Source organism: Pezoporus occidentalis, unplaced genomic scaffold (assembly GCF_034315485.1).
Source record: "Pezoporus occidentalis ecotype Australia unplaced genomic scaffold, CSIRO_AGI_Poc_V1 ctg72, whole genome shotgun sequence".
Taxonomy (NCBI): Eukaryota; Metazoa; Chordata; class Aves; order Psittaciformes; family Psittacidae; genus Pezoporus; species Pezoporus occidentalis.
In genome coordinates this window covers 3841287-3858859 of record NW_026916072.1, presented here as the reverse complement: position 1 = coordinate 3858859, position 17573 = coordinate 3841287, and the positions used below count along the sequence as shown (strand labels likewise).

Below are 17573 nucleotides of genomic sequence, written 5' to 3'. Positions count from 1 at the left end.
TATTGATTCCTGCCCCACAAACCCAGGTACATCTGAAAACCTTGCTTCATACCTGGCAATTCTCTTTGTCTAGCTGCTCATCCCAAAACCCAGCAAGGTTCAACTAGTAAATCTCAGCAAGTTATTTGAAAAACTTTTCCAAGTGTGCAAGCATGTATGAAAACAAAACATACATCAGATTAAACTACACAATGCTGTCTTTGTGAGACTAAGCATAACATGGTTTACAAAAAAAAATAAAAAAAATAAAAAACCCAAACAACCCACACTAAACAGTTTATCTAGCCATTCCCCGAAGGAATTGACTAAGCTACACCAGGAACATTTATTTCAACTTGATGTGAAAATTTCATAGGGAAACCTGAAGAAATGAGCAGAACTGATGGACGGGGCAGAGAAGCTGACGTCATCTGCCTGGACTTGTGCAAAGCATCCAACACTGTCCCACACGACATCCTTGTCTCTAAATTGGAGATTTGATGGATGGACCACTCAGTGGATAAGGAACTGGCTGGATGGCCTCACATAAAGAGTTGTGGTCAATGGCTCAATGTCCAATTGGAAAACAGTAAAGAGTGGTGTCCCTCAGGGATCAGCGTTGGGACCGGTCTTGTTCAACATCTTTATCGCTGACATGGACAGTGGGAGTGAGTGCACCCTCAGCAACTCTGGTGATGACACCAAGCTGTGTGGCTTGGTTTATACCCTGGAGGGAAGGAATGCCATCCAGAGAAACCTTGACACACTTGTGAGGTGGGCTGATGCCAACCTCATGAAGTTTAAGCATGCCAAGTGCAAGGTCCTACACCTGGGTCAGAGCAATCCCAGGCACAGCTACAGGCTGGGCAGAGAAAAGATTCAGAGCAGCCCTGCAGAGAAGGACTTGAGGGTGTTGGTTGATGAGAAAATGAACATGAGCAGGCAGCGTGCGCTCGCAGCCCAGAAAGCAACCGTATCCTGGGCTGCATTAAAAGGAGCGTGACCAGCAGGTAGAAGGAGGTGATCCTGCCCCTCTACTCTGCTCTCGTGAGATCCCACTTGGAGCATTGTGTGCAGTTCTGGTGTCCTCAACATAAAAAGGACATGGAACTGTTGGAACAAGTCCAGAGGAGGCCACGAGGATGATCAGGGGACTGGAGCACCTCCCATATGAAGACGGGCTGAGAAAGTTGGGGCTGCTCAGCCTGGAGAAGAGAAGGCTGCGTGGAGACCTCAGAGCAGCCTTCCAGTATCTGAAGGATGCTGGAGAGGGACTCTTCATTAGGGACTGTAGTGGCAGGACAAGGGGTAATGGGTTCAAACTTAAACAGGGGAAGTTTAGGTTAGATACAAAAAAATAGGTTCTTTACTGTAAGGGTGGTGAGGCACTGGAATGTGTTGCCCAGGGAAGTTGTGAATGCTCCATCCCTGGCGGTGTTCAAGGCAAGGCTGGACAGAGCCTTGGGCAACACAGTTTAGTGCAACGTGAAGGGAGGTTGGAACTAGATGATTTTAAGGTCCTTTCCAACCCTAACTATTCAATGATTCTATTCTGATTCTACAAATGTTATGCAAGAATAGTGATAGTAAGGATATAGTAGAGAAGGTCAATTATTTTGCTCCTAATCATTCTCACGCACATTACAGAATGAAATCTTTCAACAACTTTTAGGAGAGAATGTCAATAGGGTTGTAAATCCAGAAAATGAAGAATTAACTAGACGAAGCCTGCTGATTTCTGTATCGCAGCAAATGCTTCCACAGAATGTAAAGCTTTTCTGAGATTATTTATTTATCTGCATGCAAAACACAGAAATTACCTTGGGGAGACCAATCTCAGCCATGGCATTCAGCCACTGGATTACATTATCTGTGTGCCGGAAGTGGAGACCAGTTGCCTGAAATAAGAACAGACGGGAACAAGAGGGCAGTCAGAAACAAGGCATCACAGCTGCCGGGAAGAGCAGGGAAGTTTATTAGGATGGATAGTTAAAACAGTACTCTGACAGAAACAGGAAGTCGTCTGTATATGATTATATTGATTGTTTATGACAAATTCTTTCACATGAACAGAAATCCAGATATACAGCTGAGTCTATTCAGACACACACACACACCCCCCTTAACATATGCTCTAGAGTGAAAATGAAGTTTCTCAGGCAACAATAACAAACTAACTTTCTGTTTATTTGCTCACAGTACCTCCATGTGCACATTTTCCTGTTTCAGATGTCTGCCTAAAGCAGCACGTATGGCTTATAGCTCTCACCTTATATCGAGTCTGTTCCCTATCATAGATTTTCTTCACAGAAACCACTTTAGGGGAGAAAAAGTTTCCAAGTTTGGCCAGGTAGACTCCATTTCTCAGCCCTTCTTCCAGCTCTGTTGTGGGAGGCAGCTCCTCATTCAGACAGGCCTCCATCCATCTGGAAGTGCAAGAACAACGAAGTTGGTCACTTGTGCATATTTCCAATTTGTGAACACAACCCCATGGTAAACAAGTTTTATGCTGCTACTGCTGTCATACTCTAGCATACTATTTACTTAGCATTAGGGACTGCAAGTTGGCATAGCACTACCAGACAACCTGTGTCACTAAAATGCTAGTCAGCAACACTTCAGACAAAATATTAACAAGTATGAAGTCCAACAGCCAGACTTGCACAAGTCATTAAGATACCACCTCACTACCACATTTCTCCTTCAGCCCATGATTTAGCTGGTACTGTTCTAGTGGCCAACCTGTCCTTTTAACCAACTTAAATCCTCCTTGAGTACAGGCTTCTCTCACAAGCATTTCTTTACTCTCATTAAGTATTCACTAGTTATTTCATGACTTTGTACCCCTTAGTCAAGCTCTTTTAGCTTATCTCATAGAGAGGCCCTACAATGCTGTCACTAAGTGTGCCTTCCCAAACTATAGATTTTCTCCCACACTACTATACATTTCAAAAACAGGGACAGGGGGAGGTGGGAATGGAATAGGCATTCCTCTCCTCATGATTCTCCCTTATTTCCTCCCATCTCATTTAACAGTGTCACAGATCCTCGTAACAAAAAACAAAGACTACAAATAATTTGAGAAGTCACTGTTCTCACAATGGAGATGCACACTGATATTTGTTCCATACAGGACTCCCAGAGGCTATATACTGCAAGCTCAACTTACAGTTTCTTTCAAAGATGACATGCTCCCTGGCTGTTCTGTGCTCTGCACAGCCATGGGCCACGTTCTAAAGCACTTTCTTTAGACCATGCCTCAATTGTAGCTAAACTCTAAAGCTCATACAGGACAGATAAGCCTTGGATCAATAAAGAAAACAGCGACTCAGAATAGTAGTAGCCCATATTATAAAACAGAGCTGACAGTGTAACATAAGCAAGGTTAATAATTTGGGATGATAATTCCACATTACTGGAACTGATCTTAAATGCAGACAAGTGGAGGAACCTGCTTGAACCCAGTGAACAGAATTTTAATATTCTAAATGCTCTTTCAGATGGATACATAACTCTAAACTATTTAGCTCCATATTAATCCAGGCAAAGTAACCAGAAAACACCATACTAGATGCAAGTGATAACAGAGTCAATTAATAACTGTAGTAAATTAAAACAATTTCACAGAAATCAGTTCTGTAAAACCCAATGTGGCTCTGTTGACTACCTAAAGCTGCAGATATTTCACATCTGCGAGATGCGAGGCTTCATGCATCATAATATTCTGATTAAAATCATGCATACAAAGAATAGCTCATATATACCAAGAGCAGACATCTCCAACCAGTGTTTTCAGGGGGATTCATGGAATGATTCCGTTTCCAATGTATTTTGGCACAGATGCATGCTATGCCCCCTCCTTTAGTTTTCCAGGTAAACATGAAAATTGAGGCTGACAAAATTAGAGAATTGAATTATAAAAGCAGTACTAGCATCACTGTAACCTGTAACACAGGTGGTCACAGCCTGAGTAAGAACAGGACTGTTCAAATATCCAAAGCTTTAGATAAGGTTAAATATTAGGTCATTGATCTGGCTGATCTACAGACTCGGGATTGTATCCTTAAAGACAACTGCAACACTGAAAAATGTGTGATGAGTACAGCAGACACAACGAATTCAAAGTTGAAAACTGTAAGACCTAATGTTATTGTGGGATGCATACAAAGGGGAACAGTACAGCCAGGCACTACGACTATTCTTATATTAGGACACTGATGAGACTAACCTTGTCACTGTCTTCTGCATTTTTTCAAACTGGAGAGCAGCAACAGGATAGGAAAGAAGTTTTTGATTAGCTAAGATAATACTTCACAATGAAAAGCATGAGCAATGCAGCACATTCAGTTTGTCGAAATAAGAGTCTGAGAGGTAGCTTGGTGCTCTGACAGTCCTTTGGCAGCAGACTGCAATCAGATGACTGAAACTGCTGCCACCAGCACCAGCCTGCTTCACCTTTTCTGACAAACAGTATCAAATCTAAGGCAGGAGCACAAGAACTACATATTGATCAGCTTCTGAACCAACAATTTTCAGCCCAGCATGTGAGTCTTAATGGAAAGTGACAGAGACCCTACCACATCCCTGGGAAGGCTGTTACAGTGGTTGATTGCTATTATATCAAGATGAAGCTTCTCCCAGTGCAACTTGCTCTTGTTGCCCCTTGTCCTATCCATGGGGACCCTTGTGGAGAGAGCGCCTCTGTCCTCTTTGTAACCACCCTTTAAGCACTGGAAAACTGATGACATCCCCATGCACCTTCTCTTCTCCAATGAGAAAAAACCCAGCTCCCTCAGTGTTTCCTCACAGGGCAGGTTCTCCAGCAGTTCGATCATCTTCATGGCCCTCCTTTGGACCCTCTGTTCACATATGAGTAAGTCACAGTTAGCCACCAAACACCAGATGATGCACAACCATGTTTTCTCCTATCTTGTCTTTGAGCTCCTTGCCATCTAACTTGGGAAAATAGGAGTACTGTTTATGAAAAGACTGTAAGGTACAGAAAGGAAATAAAACCAGAAGGACACGTTAAGGGAGTAAGGAACTGAGTCAAAGTACAGAAAACAAACCAGTTCAAGTTTTGACAGGAGTTTGGTATAAACAACTTACAAATTTTATGCCATGAAGGGATGGGAGTGTGAAGGGCATCAACTCAGGACACACAAGTCACAGATGGCAGGGGCAACATGGCAAAAGAGTTCCCAAGATACAAATCAAAACACCCCATACTAAAGAAGCTTCTACAAGGCAAAGGTTGCTCAAGCCCTCCTACTCCACATGAAAACTTCAGAAAGTCTCATGGACCTCATATTTAGTACTTCAGATCTAGTGCACTTCAGATCTAGTGTAAGTAATGCTTTTGAAGTGGTAAAATTATACAAAGGAAGTTGCTAATTTTTGCCTAGTTTAGCCTGGAAAGCACCAGCTTTTCAATAGACTCCAATATTAAGAGACTTTGTACCACACTTTCCTGTCTAACATGACATACATACAGTGCTTTGTGACTTAAGACTGACATATTTCCTCAAGTTATTTTTCACAAATAGGAATGCAAACACTCTCCTAAAGGGATTTAAAAATCAAGCTGGTTACCACTGCTTCTTGAACTGAATACTCCCAAACAAGCCTCACCTTCAAATGACAAACTGTAGGTCACAGTTAAACTGGGAGAGCACTTTAAATCCCAGATGAGATACCATTACACCATGGAGTGCAACCTGAGTCCAAGAAAAGGGGGCCCTGCAATCCAAAGCAGGATAGGGAGCTTGGAAAAGCAACAAGGAGTACTGTTTACCAGGAAGAAAAGGCTTCTGGAAACAACTGGCCAACTTCTGTACACAAACTGCAAAATCCCAATTCCTGCACAAACTACTATTTTTCTGGGATTTCTGCTTTCCCCTAAAAAAAAGTAATAAAATAAAAATCAAGAACTTTAAGTTCTAGAAAAATGCAGAAAGCAACTGAATGAGTGATAGGAAATGTAAGCTTAAAAATTCTAGACCATTATCCAAAAGAGATCTTAAAACAAGTCAAACACCATCACTCAGATCACATTCTTTCCCTACCCACATAGCTGCATTTCCTGTGCTGCTTCAACCCAACCTTCACAGAACCTCTAAGGCTTATCACAAGGGACTTCTTGAGATCTAGCTCTTCCCCTACCTCCATGATCAACCCTTTTCCCTATTCCAAGTGGGGCAAGAGCCCTCTGTAATGTCACTTGCATGCCTTAGATCATTACAAGCAAAGACCCCTGAGGGGACACAGAGCTACTCAAACCATGAAGAGTCCAAATGCAGCAACAGGGTTCAGAATATCCTCCCAAGAACCTTACTGGCCCAATAAAAAAACCCACCCACTTTGTTGAACCTCAGAAGACCTAAAATGAAAGTAGAAGGGACATGTAAACACATAATTTCCTGCCTTACAGAAGGACATAGAGGCACTGGGTTTTGTTTAAGCATCTCCATAAAATAAGATGCATATCTCATAGCTAGAACATAAGCTGCCTCAATGTACTCATACCTGTTTCAACAGGCTCCCAAGTGGGTGCTAATATAACTTCAAAGCTAGGGCAATTTACATACAATAACACTCCCTCTTAGTGAGGTATTGCCTAACCATTTGCTAGGCCAGAGGAGAAAGCAATGCTTCCAGAAAGCACCATACAGTACCTTTTACATTTAAAAACCTCACATACTCCTACTAAAGATAACACCTGTCATCCTTGAAAGGCAGAAATAAATGCAGAATTTCCAGATGAACAAGAGAAAAGTGTTTCTCAAGTATCCTGGGGGACGGAGGTGAAGAGACACAACCTGGTTGATGGGCAGCAGCCTCTACTCCCTTTAGAAGTAAGTATGAGAACAATATCCCATCAATAAGCCTTCAAGAGTAATCTTCAATTATTTTTTGCTACTTTGGCAATTTCTACCATGCTCCCTCCCTCCCACCAGAACAGGTAATTTTTAACCCAGATTTAATTCTTCAATCAAATTTCATCACAATTGCATAGGTAATGTTGGACTCGCCAATTTCACTTAATCTAGCTCAAATTAAAGTACTAACAGCACCTTTCTAATCAATCAGTCCTACTGCTACAACATGCAGACAACCCTCCCCTCCTAGAAAACAATCCTTGAGCATCTTCCTACAGCTACTACCATCAGCTACAATTCAGAGCCAACAGGAGAAATGTTCGGGTATTGTCAGGCAGCCAGTCTCTCAAGTAATGCTGCCTTCAAACTTCTAAAGGAAGCACTACTTTATTACCAAGGGTTAGAAAAAAATAACATCAGTCAACTACCAACTTGTTTACCCCCCAGTACAGCACTGTCAAGGATTGTGACACAAAGATGTTATTTTTCAGTAGTATCACAAGCCAAATTTAAACAGAACTGGAGTCTGGGCATAGCAGAAACTTGACACTGATCACATGGCACACATTTTGCTCTTACACTTGTGAAAACATCAAAAATCTCACTAACCAAGATGGACCTACCATCAGCCAGAGCTGAGGCCCTCAGTGAAGGTGACAGCATCATAACACCGTTATTTAAGAAGGGGGAAAGCCTGCTGCACAACAGCAGCTGGGAGATAGGAATGAGAGTATGTGAGAGAAACAGCTCTGCAGACAGCAGGATCAGTGAGGAAGGAGGAGAGAAGGCGCTGCAGGTGGCAGAGCAGAGTTTTCCCCGCAGCCCATGAAGGTCCATGGTGGAGCAGATCTCTACCTGCAGCCCAGGCAGGATCCCATGCGAGAGGAGGAGGGAAGTGCCCGAAGGAGGCTGTGACCCCATGGGAAGCCTGCGCTGGAGCAGCCTCCTGGCAGAACCGGTGGCCCTGTGGAGACAGCAGCTGATGCTGGAGAAGGTTTGCTACAGGACTTGTGACTGTGGGGGGCACCCACACTGCAGCCGTCTGCTTGTGAAGGACTGCACCTTGTGGAAAAGGCCCATGCTGGAGCAGTTCATGAAGAACTGCAGCCTGTGGGAAGGACCCCTACTGGAGAAGTTTGTGAAGAACTATCTCCTGTGGGAGGAATACCACACTGGAGCAGAATAGGAGCGTGAGAAGGCACGAATGGGAGAGACAACGTGTAAGGAACTCACCACAACCCCCTTTCCCCTTTCCACTGCATTGCTCAGGGGGAGGAAACAAAGAAATGGGGTGTGAAGTTGAGCCCAGAAAAGAGGGAAGGTGATTTAAGTTTTCTTATTTCTCATTATCCTACTCTGATTCGACTGGGAATAAGTTAAATCAATTTTCCTAAGTCTATTTTGCCCGTAACAGTAACTGCTGTGTGATCTCTCTCTCTCTCTCTCCTTGTCTTGACACACAGGCCTTTCACCTTATTTTCTCTCCCCCCTGTCCACCTGAGGAAGGGGAATGAGAGTGAAGCTTGGTGGTTGTGGCAGCCAGCCAAGGTCAGCCCACCACAACAGAAAAAGAATTCTCTCTGAAACTCCTCCCTTCCACTACATATACAAAGTGGTCTTCCAGAGCAGCCAGACAAGGAAATTATTATTTACTGTGGTACACAGAAACCCCAGTTATACACAAGCCATTCACTGCGCTTCTGCACACTGTTGTCCAAGCCATCACTTGCCCCAGACAGCACACACAATGCCATAAAACGAGCAACACAACAGAAAACAAAGGTGAACACTGGACCAAGAAAGCATACTCTAAAAACAAACAAACAAACAAAAAAAAAAACTACAACCACCACAAATAAACAAAAACAAACGCCCCCACCCAACACAACCAAACCTACCTTGGTACTTTCAAGTTCAGTGAGGGATGGTAGACACTGCTGCAGAAGAACTAAGTAGAGGAAAGGCAGAAGCAGCTTTACACCAGCTGGAGTAAAAGAAATCATCTTCAGGAGGGACTTTGAGGAGGATACAGAACAGGAAGTCAAAGCTAGTGTCCTCAGCCAAGTGAAGGTAATGATTAACAAATGAAAAAAGTTATTACTAATAACAAAGCCAAATAACATGCACCAAAAACAAAAACAAGCTTGAATTTGAGGTACTGGAAGAAGGTGCCTAGAGAGGGGAAAACAAAGACAGTCACATGAGCAGAGTAAAAAACTAGCAGGAAGCAAGAACAAGGCCAACTGTCCACACACTGGTGCTAAATCCAAAAATGCAGAGAAAAACGTGGCAATATCAGGGCACACCCACAGGATAAACCTCTTTCTCTGACTGAAGCAGCAGACTCCAACTGCCTCCCTTGCATCCTGGGGGCACATGCGTCTAAGCAGAATGTCCCCAGCCTCCATCCCAAGGACACCAACACATGATTTTTACCAGGTCTGCAAACTGGCTATTAGAGAATATTTAATCACTCTTAGACAGTACCAACATAAATACAGACTATTTGCAAGAGCAGGAGTCTCAACTAGACAAAGAGAATAAGAACCAACAGCTAGAAGCTGAAGTAGGAAAAACTCTGACGGGGAAATGCACATTACATCTAGATGTATTGCTGGGACAATACATCTAGATATTGGCTGTCCTCTCACTACCTGGAGCCTCAAAGAAAACAAACCCTCAACATCAGATATCTTTATGGTGTAACTCCATCAGATGTCATAACGCTGATTCAAAAGTCACAAAGAACAGTTGTCTAGTCCGGGTTTAAGACAATTGAAAAGAAGGAAAAATAAAAAAAGCTGTCACTGCATGTGCTGCTGATGTAGACTTTTTTTAATACTTGTGTCTGGGGAGACTAAAAAAGTTTCTCTCTTCTTTCAGTAGTTTGGAAGACAACTGAAAGAGAAAATAACAGTCCTGTCCTCAAGAAAATAAATAGAAAATTTGCACCTGACCTACTATAGCAAAAAAAAAAAAAAAAAAACAACACACACAAAAACCTGCACCAGTAATGACACAAAAATGTTCCCATGTTTCAGATTCTGGCAGTTAATCAGCTAACTTCACAATTCCTGGATGTCTACAAGGACATCGTGTACCTGTCTCTGTGTTGAAAAGGGCTTTTATTTTAGCAGAGAGTAGCTTGTTTCAAAGGATTTCTGACATGCAATAAACAACATCATCTTCCTCAAGCAGTAGAGGCTGTAATAACATCATATTTGTGCAGCTGCTGCAACAGGAACACGTGATGAGTATCTGGGAGACAATAGAAAAACTGTAAGGAGAAGGCAGAAACTCCGTCAAGCTGAGTTTCAGCGATCACAGTGTAAGCACCGGTCAGAAGCTGGCAATGGGACAGGGAACACTGCTGACACTCAACCCGTAACTGGTCATTTTTGTAGCACATCATGCAAAGACTTTCAGAATGCCAAGCACTCAGAACAAGACAACCTCAAGAAAGAAAAAAGTCTCCCTTTCCCTAACTCCCCACCAGATTTGCTCATGCTCAGGGTCACTAAATAGCTGTATAACATACCACTGGCTTTCCCTCATCTTGTCTAGTGCCTTGTACTGACACCAAGAATTTCAAACATTACTGTCTTTGCCTGACAACTCATCCTCCAGAAACAAGACTCATAAAAGTAGACAAAGAAACACTAGTAGGTGTCCAAACTAAACAACAGTGCTCTTCAAAGAAGATATTTGGTAATTTCAAAATTACCAAAAAGTAAAGGATTAGTGGGTAACACAGGCCAAATTTTTCCCAATGACTGATGTACCCTCCCTGGCAAGATGCAGCTGAACCAAAGACCATATTAATATTTTGGTACTGAAGTGTGGAACTTAATTATCACATATGCAGAAATCTTTTTCAAGGCACAGCGTACCATTCTGTTGCCCAAGCTAATTGCCATCATCACTTACCATTAGTAACTAAATAAGCTAAAACACCTGGAAGGTATAGCATCACTGAAGTTATCATACCTCAAAACTAAATTGATTTCTTGCAAATAAGGGTTATAAGAAACACTCCACGGTACCAGATAGCCAAGAACTGCTACGTGACAAACTACCTGCTTTGGTTATTTTGGGCTGCTCTCTTTTTGCATTACATACAATATTCCTTCAGAAATCACCAACCACACAGCAAAAACCTGGTCTCTGAATCATACTCTGTGCAAACAGCTGCATCTCTCCTCATAGCCTGTCTTTCATTACTATTTCCAGTGACTCATAGAAAAAGCATTCAGAGCAAGGCAGAGATGGTGGTGCCCCCCACCATCCTCCCTCCTCTGTCAACCCACTTCTCAGAAAAATAGGGTTCTGAATGTGCATTCCAAGCAACTTCCAGCCCAGACAGCCGCTCCCTGCCAGCCGCATGAGGTCATCAATGGAACAACAGAGGCACTCTGAAGAAGCACCTCCTCAAGTCTAAACAGGAGCTGACAGGAAGTCCCGTATGAAGTGGGGAGAGTTAAACAGCATCTACTGCAACTTACAGCTGTTGATAATAAAGCAATTGATAAGAAAAAAATAAAACATCTGTGAACATTCATTGATTACAATCTAACATGGGACTTGAATTGTATTTGACAGAAGCAGAAACCAAACAACCTCCAAACACATACACAAACAAAACAAAAAAAAACATCACAGAAATAAGAAAAAAGGCTTGAATAGCCTGGAATAAAAAGAAGAACCCTGTTTATGCCACATACGAATAAGCTCTGCTATGTCAATTAGTGACCTTCTGACCCACTCACCTGATCTGGAATGGTCACTTTGGGTAGAAGCTGACAAGAAGCATCAGAAATTAAGTTAGAAAATAAAAACAGAGTATTTCCAAAAAGGAGTCATATATTTAAAATAAAACATGGGCAAACCAGACAGACATCATTCAGAAGTCTCAAACTGCCTCCCATCTAAGCCTGAAGATGTCATCAAGAAGAGGAACATAGGTTCCGAATTACAGGCTACTGACTAAATTACCACAGGTGTTTTCTAAACACAACCAATTCTATCTTTACATCTTTTCCAGCATGGAATACTGTCCAGCAATTATTAAAGAAGGGGCCACTTATGATCTGAAGCATTGAATATAGACTATAGATTAAATATATGCAGGCTGACCTGCATAAAGCAAAATAGCTTTCACATATCATAACTTCAGAATGTGTTTCCTACCTAATCTGCAAGTAGTTCAAGATCTACCATCTTTTCTTGTCCTGTTGTTTGCACAGTTGCAACAATTTCCTGTGCTTCTGAGGTAATACAATTAATTGCTCATAATTACTGAAAGATACTACCTTGTAGCTCTGGCACATGCACTCCAGACATTAGAATGGGAATGCAAATAGAACATCTTTAAAAGCTAAAAGGAACCCTACCCCACAAAGTCAAGTTTGCCTTAACCTAAGGAGGGGAAGGAAGGGAAAAAAAGAATGAGCTCAGAGACAAATGCAAAACAATCCTCACTTTTTCTCTGAGGGACTCCAGAGTTACATTGCTGTTCTTGCTAGCCTGAGATTTACTGTAAAAAAAAAAAAAAAAAAGAAAACAAAATTCTTCAACAGCAGCTCTGGTTCACACCACCAGAACTATTGCACTCTGAGCTCCATCACAGACTGCCTCATCTGCAGAACCCTGCAAGAGGCAGCATACTAACTCTACAGTTTCCAAACGCATACGAAACTTGCCTGTATCTAACTTGTAGATGAATCTAAGCAGGACCTAAATAAGATATTCTGCACTTTACTTGCTTATCTGTGGCACACTGAAAACTGTACGAAAAAAAGTGAGAAAGCCTAATGCTGCTTTCTCGAACCACGTTACTGTTACCTACCTCTAACCACAGCCCTGCTCTTGAACAGAGGCTTGTAAGACATTTTAACTAAACTATCTCACTTTTCTGAAGTTGAGGCTAGTAAGAGAATGGAACCAATGCTATTTATCACCTTTCTGAAAAATCTCTGAATTGAGAGTAAGTCCGCATAGAAGAGCAACCGTTACGTTTCCTTCACAAACAGATTTAAGCTGTAGTGTACTAGTTAAAATACTTCATCTTCAAATTACAGCTCTTTCAGCAACTGATACCTATACCTTTACAAAAACAACAGGGAACCAGCATTACAAAGTTACTCACATAATAAGCTTTATAGAGCTTCCCATCTAGCTCTTAACTTTAGATGTGCTCATCTGTCCAGAAAGGGGTGTCCTTTATAATTCTTCCTCTTCATTCTTCTGGGTACCCTACACTTCTGAAGATAAAGAAACCTGTTTAAGCAGATCCTCAGTGACTAGGCCAGATTCCAAGAGACAATGATATCCAAACACTTTCAAACTAACAATGGGAAACCCAAAAAGATGAAGACCAGGTTTTTTTCTTTAAACATTAGGTTACTTCAAGTAAACAAAGTTTAACTGAGACACACACAAATCATCCCAGTCAAAAAAGAATTGTTCCTCACTTAAAAGAGAGAAAGCATGCATCGAGGGAGAGGGGAATATAATTCTTACAGAAAAGCAATGAATGAGAAAGACCCTTCAGGCTTTACCACAGAGGCAAAAAGTATTAATTTCACTCAATGGTATCAGTTTACACTAAGCCACCTTCCAATCTGCCAGAAAGAAGGGGATTACCATAAAACCATAGGCAGTACACTTCAATCCCAAACATATTAAAACAGCAATAAAGAGCAAGCATCATCCTTTTCTTGCTCAACAGGTTAACATCTTCTACAAGAAACCCCAAAAAGGAGAAAAAAAAACAAGACTGTCACATTCCATCCTGATGCATGCAAGAAATGACACATTGCTCAGGCACAATGGAAGTTAGTTATTGGAAGCCACATAATCTGGGCACTAAAATGCTTAAACCATGCTCAGGAATAACCCAGAATGAAAATATTTTCTACTATCACAGGGGAAAAGGATGGTATCATCACCCAGCAAGACAGATAAGGCAACAAGAGAGCAAATAATATTTTAGTTTCCAAAATGGAGGAACCTAAAATACTCCACAGTGAAAAACAAAGCTTTAAAAAAGCCTTTGCCAAACTGGTAAGTGCTAATTTTGTCACAAAAATGCCACAATACTGCAACAAGGGGTATTTCCCACATAGGAAAAAAGCTATCACAAAACACAGATGAATATTATTGTGCACCAGCCCGAGCTCTAGACAACAGCAAAGTACTTCTTACAGTTTTATCTGAACTGCCGTATCTTTTCTTTATAGACTATTGTGATTTGGAGACAGAAAAAAAAAAAAAAAAAAAACAAACAAAACCCACCAAAACCAAACAACCAAACACAAAACACCAAACTTGAAGTATTAAAAAACACCAACTCAGAAAGCCATTTTTATTCAAGAAAGAGGCATCTCGTTCAAGCATAGTACAGGAATCCCTCTTATTACCAATCTTCAATTTAGCTCAAATATTCAGGTCAATGTCATTCATAATCTTGAGCAACTTGGTTGCACTCTGCCTCCGTTTCTCCAACTAAGCAAGAAAAGGCCTGTTTCGCAAGACTGTTGCACATTGGTTGCTGAAGTCAAATACTGCTAAATAACAACAGTACAGCAGTGACAGCTCAAGGAGAAAAAAAAAAAAAAAGGAGAGACGACAAGTTGGAATGCCATTAAATAAGTTACTGTTATCCCTCTGATGTATGCTCCTTAGCAGACACATACTCCAAACAACTTCATGAAACACCCATGTGCTGTTCCAGTTCAGAAATCCAGACTCTTCTGGATTTTTCATTTCAGTACAAAATCAAGTGGTAGCCAACGCTCGTCTTGCTGCCTTCTATTAACATTTAAAAACCAACAAAAAAAAAAAAAACTAAATTTTGCTTCTAGATCCTTTATCTGTTGCTTGATTGAAGCAACAGCACGCCTCTGACAATGCTGATGCAATGCAAGTCAGCATTTTATTATTCACATTATTATATTCTATGATTCTGTTAGGTCTTCTCCTTACAAATACATTTTCCAATCTGAAAATCTCTCACTGTGAAGAAAGATTATAAACTCTCTTTATCCATACCCATAGCTCTGAGGCACTGTAATTAATAGCACAAGCAAAATGCTGCCTTAACTAATTCACACTCTATGGCTCACACTGCTGGCAGGGAAATCAAGCACAGAAAATGTCAGACCAAGGACATAAATTGCAAACATAATGATCTCTTGCAGTTCCGGCTTAGTTGTTTTTGTTAAATAAGCTCCTTTGCAACAATGCAGCTGTGCCCTCTTTGAGAATCATTAGGAGAAATAATCATAATGGGGAGTGGGGAGGAATCAAAGGACATTTTACAAAAAGACTGCTCAGTGGAAAAAAAGAAAAATTACTGGGAGTAGACCATGAACTCGAGAGCATGAACCCAAGTCTTTCTGCTCTCACTTGTGTTTCTTAATTGCTAAACTACAGATTCTGCTCCCCTTCTTCTGGTCATTTAATCTTTAACTCTTACGCAAAGTGCCTTGGCTTCAGCTACAGAGTCAGGAATTCCCAATCACATAGGTATAAGCATCCTATAGGCCCCTAAGCAACCCTCACCATGCGTTGAAGGTTGAAAAATGGGTACTTGAAGCTCTCCAAAGCTTAACAACTTCTCTTGACTACCAAGGTGGATAGGAGGAAGGCTGTAACACCACTGCTTGCATTTTGAGCGACACAGCTGTTACTTCATTCTTTACAAAATACACTGGCAACCACTAGGCATTATTCGAAGCATCTGAAGGCTTGTCCTCAGACAAAACACTAAAAACATCTTGTTTCTGACAAGGTGCAGCAAAATCAAATGCACAGCTGCTCAGCCTCAATAATACCAAGGCAATACTCAGAAGCAGAGATAAGACGGCTAAGAAACTTTAGAGTCAAAGATGATTTTATCTAAAGACTAAGTCCTCATGATTTAGCAAGAGCTTAATGAAAGTATTAAAAATGTCACTGCGTTAAGGGGCTTTTGCCTGATTTTTTTCCAAATCTGGACATGGAATCGAACATATAACAAGCACCTTGGAAAATATTTTCTGCGAGGCCAATGATGCAAAGAGTCCACATTTGATGGATCTGGGGTTTCTTCAAGCATTGTCAGTGACTACAGCAAAACTCATCTCTCCCTGTCATGCAGCATTTACTCCTGAAGATCTTTGATTCAAAGGGAAGGAGTTATTTTGACATATAGTCAAACCTCTCTCACTACATCAATCCTCATCTAAATGCTCACGGACAGAAAATTATTAACTGCTAGTAACTACACAGCCTCTGTGAATCTAAGGTAGTGACAATTGTTATGAAGCACCTAAAAAGACTACAGCATAAACCAAGTGCTCCCTGCCCCTTCAAAAATATAATAAACATTTTTGGTAAGGCAGCATAAACTATTCAAACCTTGGAATTAAGTCCTTCGTTATACTCTGCCAGCAGTAAACTTGCAGAAACTCAGAATTTCCTCCCCAACAAAATCACTACAGTGTAACACATCCATCTTGCTGGGGAAGACTTATACAGATTTATGCAAAGTTCATCACCCAGCCAGTGGAAGGGGAAGTTTTCTGGTTCTTCATATCATTTGAAGGACAGAAGCAGACTGAAGTTCAGTGAGCCATGACAAAACATGCTGTCAACTGTTTAGAACATGGTTTTATGCATGCTCTACTTTCCAGCTGCTCCAGAACTTACTTTCTGTGGCATACACACTGGCTGGTTTGCCAACACCAGCCTTACTTTCAAAAATGGAGGGGAGAGGGGCAGTCACCAGTACAAACATTACCTCATCTCCTTCTCTTTAATCTCATTCTTGAAAACCTGACTTTGGTCTCAATCGCGGCTTAAAAAAAAAAAAAAATTAAGTTTCATTAAACTTAAATTGAAAAATATACAAAGGCATGAAAAGACTCAACTGTCATGAAGAAAAGCAGCAAACTGGTCTGTCTCATGCTTATTATCCAGGTACAGCATAAAGGATTGAATGTTTGCAAAAAGATTTAAAAAAATATCAAGAGTAAGATTTCATGCATTCATTTTTAATATTGGCTCTTTTTCCTTTAATAGCTGTGTTCTAATCATACTTTCCTTAACTGTCTGAACAAAGAAATACAGCATGCTTACACTCTTATTAAACATGGAGATGACAAAAAAGTTACACACATGCTGGAGGACAGGAATAAGATGAAAATTATTTCAACATATAAAGCAAAGATCAAGAAAAACAAAATTTCACTGGATCACATGAAAGATAAAACACTGAGAAAAATATGATAGATGGTATAAACACAAGATGAGGAACACATATCAAGTAAGGCACCTTCACGTAAAAGGGTAACAGGTAACAAAGCAGCAAAACTCTACTACATCATACCGTTATGAAAATGCAGATACCATGCCATAATGTACAAAAGTAGCATATCTATCAGGGTACAAATACTTGTATTCTTATAAGTATGCATATTAATGTCCTTCATGGAAAACTCTTCTCCATTTCAGCAGTGCGCTTCCAGAAAGACACAGAGTGAGTGAAGTCAGAACAATCCAGGGAAAAGTACTACAGACCCACTGAATAGGACCCACAGAAAAATATGCAAGAATTGGGTTTTCACTCTGAAAGATAAGTGTAAGGCAAATACACTGTTACAATTTCAATTTGTAAAAAATTGCAGTTAAGAGGAAGAGCATAATCTTTTCTCCATGTCCACTGATAAGTAGTGG

At 40.9% G+C, this 17573-nt stretch overlaps 1 protein-coding gene across 6 annotated transcripts in view; it reads right to left on the bottom strand.

Annotated features, from left to right (window-relative positions):
• The window catches only part of IQGAP1 (IQ motif containing GTPase activating protein 1), a 64852-nt gene that overhangs the window by 41924 nt on the left and 5355 nt on the right, over positions 1 to 17573 (bottom strand). For 4 of the 6 annotated variants that reach the window (XM_062642654.1, XM_062642650.1, XM_062642649.1 and 1 more), the window contains exons 3-4: positions 2249 to 2405; positions 1800 to 1877 (exon numbers count right to left, since the gene is read on the bottom strand). In XM_062642654.1, the coding sequence (XP_062498638.1) occupies positions 1800 to 1877; positions 2249 to 2405 (235 nt within the window). Of the gene's footprint in view, positions 1 to 1799; positions 1878 to 2248; positions 2406 to 4207; positions 4237 to 13002; positions 13044 to 17573 lie in introns of those variants that run through there. The other 2 variants (XM_062642651.1, XM_062642652.1) reach the window with 2 other exon arrangements.